This window comes from Octodon degus, unplaced genomic scaffold, assembly GCF_000260255.1.
Source record: "Octodon degus isolate 3935 unplaced genomic scaffold, OctDeg1.0 scaffold00109, whole genome shotgun sequence".
NCBI lineage: Eukaryota > Metazoa > Chordata > Mammalia > Rodentia > Octodontidae > Octodon > Octodon degus.
This window is the reverse complement of record NW_004524685.1, coordinates 4,918,874-4,924,080: the sequence shown is the minus strand read 5'-3', so window position 1 is coordinate 4,924,080 and position 5,207 is coordinate 4,918,874. Positions and strand designations below refer to the sequence as shown.

Genomic DNA, 5,207 nt, shown 5'->3' with positions numbered 1-5,207 from the left:
CCGGGTACTGACCCGAGGCGGGGCCCCCGGCACGGGCCCGAGGCGCGGCTCCGGCTCCTCACCCGCAGGTCCAGCGACTCCTCCGGTCGCGGCATGGCGCGGCCCCTCCCTCCCTCCCTCCCTCGCTCGCTCGCTGGCTCGCTCCCGCCGCCCGGGCTCCGGCGCCCTCGGGGCTCTGCCTGCTGCGGCGGGCGCAGAGCTTATAAAGGCTGGGGCTGCCGGGGACAGCCTCTCCCCGCCCCGCTGCCGGCCCTGCCCTCTTGCCCGGCCCGGGCGGACGCCGCCGGCCCCGCCGCCTCACCTCCCGCGCTCTCCCCGGGTCGCGAGCCGGCTACTTTGGTCCTTTCGATGCCGGTGCTCTAGGGAACGCTGAACACCAAGAGGAGCGTGGACGCCGTGTCCCGTGGCCTTTCCCTGTAGGACTTCACTTAAGCCAGCCAAGTTCATCCATCGCGGGGGGCTTCATTGATTCAATCGCTGAGATGAACCCAGCCCCGCGCTCTCTGGGCGAGTGCTCCACCCCTGAGCTCCGCCCCAGTCCCCTGGTGTGGCTTCTGCGGTGCAAGACCGTGAAACTCGTACCAGGTTCCCTGTTCAGGAGGTGTGAGGCCAGTGGCTTTAATCCCTGCACTTAGGAAGCTGAGGCAGGAGGATCATCTGAAGTCTGAGGCCAGCCTAAACAGCATAGCCAGACCCTGTCTGGAAAAAAAAAGGAAAAAAAAAAAAAAAAAAAAAGCTGCGAATGCACCAGGAAGAGCAGGAGGAAGCGCCCTGCACTAGCTGGGGCTGGATGAACCCACACACCAGGCCACTGCCCTTTGGCTTCGTCCCTCACTGTCTGTGGAAAAGGAACAGGACGATTGTTCGCCCCTCAGGAATCTTAAAGCGGAAAGGCGCAGGCACAGAACCCAGGGCGCTGCTATTCAGCAGCAGGTGCACTGACTTGAAGGTTAGGGCCGGCCCTCTGGCTTCCCTGCGGCGTCCCACCTCCCGCCTTCAGGAGGCAACAGCGGCAGCAAAGGCTAGGGCTGTCTGGTTAAGCAGAGGTTCCAAAGAAAGGTCTTCAGATTTAGGTAGGCCAGAGACCAGGTGGAAATAGTTGGACAGAAGGACGTACTAAAAAAACCACAATATAATTGACTTTTTTTTTTTTTTTTTTGCTCCGAATGCCTTCAAGGCATGACTGGCTGGCTTGTGTTGTGGGGATCAACCACAGCAACCTGAGCCTGACTGCTTTGTTGAAGCAGCCACTTAAAGAACTGAGCTAAGGGGCAGGCCCCCCATAATTGACTCTTTAAAAAAAAATTCATTGTCAATGAACTTGTAGGCACCACTGCCTTATTTCATGAGGAGTGCCCGCTGGGTACAGACTGGGAGATTCCATGCAGCCAGTCTTCAAAATGGGCGAAAAGAGGTGCGGTTTGGGTCTGCTAAGAGGAAAAAGAGAGAAATATCACAGCCCTGTGCTTATGAAGAGTGTTGGAGATACACTGTCTGAACTCGTACATATCTGTTAATTTTATACTGAGGAATTTTTTTAAGCACTGTAAATTCAAAGAAAAACTGCCATAAAGAACAAATCTACTAGCTCTGAAATGCTAGGACTTTGTCGTTAAGGCCAACAACCCCATTCAAAAGGGACTGTAAACTACACAAAGATGTTTGTTTGTTTGTTTGTTTGTTTGGTTGGTTGGTTGGTTGGTTTTACATCAATAAATTTATCGTTATGTTTTCTGAAACCAGGACCATTCTACTGAATGGCTTGCAGTAGGTAGTTAAAAAGAAAATTCATAGTTAACACTACATTTATTAAGAAAATCTACCATGAACAAAGTCTCCATGCTTTGAAAAGACCTTAAATACCCAAAATATGGGTGGGGAGATGGCTCAGTAGAATAAGCGCTTTCCTGGCAAGCGCAAGGGTCTGAGTTCAATCTCTGGGTCAGCAAAAAAACCCAAAAAACAAAAAAACAAAAAAACCCAAAACACTCTTGCACGCCTATATGCAGCAGTGAATTCATATAGGCTAGCTTTCAGAAAGCTAGTATATTCCATGTAGTATCAGCTCTCTTCTGATAGAAGAAATGGGTTCAGAGAGGTGGGCTGCTTTCCTGAAGTCACCCACAGAGTGGCTTAGCAAGTACAAGATTTATGTGCAGGTCTTCTGAACTTTCAAACCCTTTATTCTTACCATATTGCTACACTAATAGAGACATGATTAAAGTAGTTGTTGCCTTTCAGTAGCTTTCTTGACCTGTAGGAGATTCTATCAACGCTTTTACATCCATGACAATCTGAAGGCAATTTCACAAAATGGGCAAGAGATACATTTTACATAAGTAGCTGAAATTCATTATGTACATAGTATCACTAGGTACAGAAATACAAAGTAAAAATAAATCAACAGATTTTTACAGAACACAATAGAGGCAGAAAAACTTCAAAAGGCAATCCAGAGGTCCAGAAGGTAATGTGCAGGGCAGGTGAGAGAGCTCAGTGGTCTAAAGCAAGCTTAGGCAAGCTTAGGGACCACAGTTCCATCCGGGCACCACATGCCACACCAGCCCCGCCCCCATGGTGGGCTGGGCCAGCCACTAAATAAAAAAATAAACAGTAAAATCTAATTGGAGGAAAAATTTTTTAAAAAGTTAACATGCAGGTTGACTCACTTGAGAATGGTACTGATTGATGTATGCTGCTTTAGTGGGGCCTGGGGCTCTGCGCGTCTAACCCAATGTTGCCCTGGGTCCATGCACCAGAGTTAAGTAGCAAGGTTCTAGGAAATATTTAATCTGAGTGTAGGAGGGATTTGGGGATGGAGAAGAAGAGCGTGACAATTGAAAAGTAGTTCAATTCAAATGAGTAGATTTGAATAGCATGCACTCTAGGAGTCAGGACTTCTAGTTTCTATGCACCCAATAAAATCATTTTGAATTATGTTTTCAGTTTCAAAAACTCACTTGTTTATGGTAAAGATCTTGCCTTATTTCTCACTGAACTTCACAATGACCAAATAAAAACAAGACTGTTGAACTCAAAAGTGCACTTTAAATAATAAGGCATTTTAAGTTTACAATCCAGAGGTCATCAATTTCTCTAGCAAGTTGCCTTCATGTCAAAGCTTCACCAATTCACAGCAGCAAATAAAGACTTGAGTTTAGAAAAAGCGGGCCGGTAGTAGCAGGTAGCAGCAATGCAACAGAGTTAATGGGAGAGCCAGAAAAAAACAATGTTTATCCTAAAGTTCATCTGGAAAAAGAACACAACAAAGTGGTGCCCTTTCTCTCTCCACTTTCATATCCTCTCCAGTTTGGGTTAATATGCAAATGGCTTCATAAATCTGAGCTATTAATTCCCTGCCACTTGTAGCACTGTAAGCACCTCCTTCAGGTCTTCACTTCTCTCTTAACTTTGTTTTCTTTGGATGACAGTCACTTTGGGGATTGTGAAATCAAATGAAGGATACCAGTCCTTACAATTTGTGCTTTTAATAACCATGAGGAAGAGAGTATGCAATGTGTTAATTATTAAAACTGTCCTACTAATTTGATTTGAAGGAAAAAAAAGAAAAAGCTTCAAAGAAAAAATTTAATCATAAAAAAAGGATTTGTGCTTTTGTCATCTTCCTGAGACATTGTTGCTCTTAAATCACTATTGTCTTCTGTATGTCATGCCATAGTTTAGTTTTATCCTTCATCTCAAATCCCATTGCACTTTTCAACTTTGTATATGGTGGGATATAGGAAGCTAGCTCAGTTCATCTCCATGAAGTGGCCAGTATTCAGAAAACTATCTGCTTTTGCAATCTTTCTATACAGAGCAGCTTAGATTTTTGGGGCTTTATAGATTACATTATCTCTGGTGGAAATACTCAGTACTGCTATTGTAGTGTGAATGCAGTTATAGGAAATATGTGAACAAGACAGTATTGTTTCACCTGTCATGAAATAGCATTCTTATTTTAATTTGCAAAAAGTAGCTTTTGAGAGAGCAGATTTAAGTTCAGAGCAGAACTGAGCAGAAAGTACAGAGAATTCCCATACACCCCCACCTGCCTCACTGTCAGCCTCCCACGCATGACTAACACAGTCACTGTACTCACTGAACTGCAAACCAGGAAGTGCCCACATCAGACACCAGATCTTTTGGCACCTCAGTGTTAGCCTTTTTAGGCTCTGGAACTGTGCAAAATAAATTTCTGCTCTTTAAGCTGCCAAATCTATTGTTTTCTGTTACAGCAGCCAGAGCTGACTAACAAGTTGCCTTATAATTCTTCATTTATCCCTCCCTGCCTAATGACTCCAATGGAAATCATGAACCCTTTCACTGTCTCTGTGGTTTTTCTTTTTCCATAATGTCATAACACTAGAAACCTACAGCATTCAGACTAGCTTTCTTCACTTCCTGATACATATTTGAGCTTCTTCCATGACTTTTCACTACCAGATAGCTCATTTCTTTTTAGCACTGAACAATATTCCATTGAATGGATCTAGTCCAATATAGATATCCACTCACCCACTGAATGATATCTTGGATGTTTATTATAAGTTTTGGCAGTTATATCTCTTCTTGGTCTGTTGGCTAAGATCAAGTGAAGTTTTAGTGATTATGAATACAGCTGCTACAAGCATCTATGTCCAAGTTTTCTGTGTGGACACATTTACATTTCTCTCAGGTAAAAACCACAAAGTATGAATCCTGGATTGCATACAATTAGAATATAGATTTTTGTTTTTGTTTGGCTTTGGTGATGCTGGGATTGAACCCTTTATTTATTTATTTTATTTCAAGACAGGATATCACTGTGTCTCTGAATTGCCCAGCCTGGGCTTGATCTTGAGACTGGATCCTCCTACCTCAGCCTGCCAGATTCCTTGGATTATAAGCATGTATCACAACATCCAGCTAAGAGTATAGTTTTGCAATAAATATCCTAGTTTACAAACTGGCTACACATGTATCATTTTATATGTTCATCAGTAATATACCAAGGAAAGTTCCTCTTGCTGTGCATTTGGATCCACATTTGGAATTTTTATTGTTTTAGATTTTAACCATTGTGATAGGTGAGTAGTATTTTAATTTGCAGTTCTCTAATGACATTTGATGATGAGTGCCTTTGATGCTTATTTGCCTTCTGTATATTTTCTTCAGTGAGGTGTCTGTTCAGATCTTTTGCTCATTTTTTAAATTTGCTCAAGGCT

The 5,207-nt window shown here is 43.6% G+C and overlaps 1 protein-coding gene across 2 annotated transcripts in view; it reads right to left on the bottom strand.

The window, feature by feature from the left end:
- Mcoln2 (mucolipin 2) overlaps positions 1–373 on the bottom strand; it is a 57,210-nt gene extending 56,837 nt beyond the window's left edge. The window contains exon 1 of one of the 2 annotated variants that reach the window (XM_004639294.2): positions 302–373. Coding sequence is in view for 1 of the 2 variants with exons in the window: in XM_023724342.1 (XP_023580110.1) it covers positions 13–95 (83 nt within the window). In the remaining variant the exon portion in view is untranslated. Of the gene's footprint in view, positions 1–12; positions 152–301 lie in introns of those variants that run through there. The other variant, XM_023724342.1, reaches the window with a different exon arrangement.
- Positions 374–5,207: the final 4,834 nt, after the last annotated feature.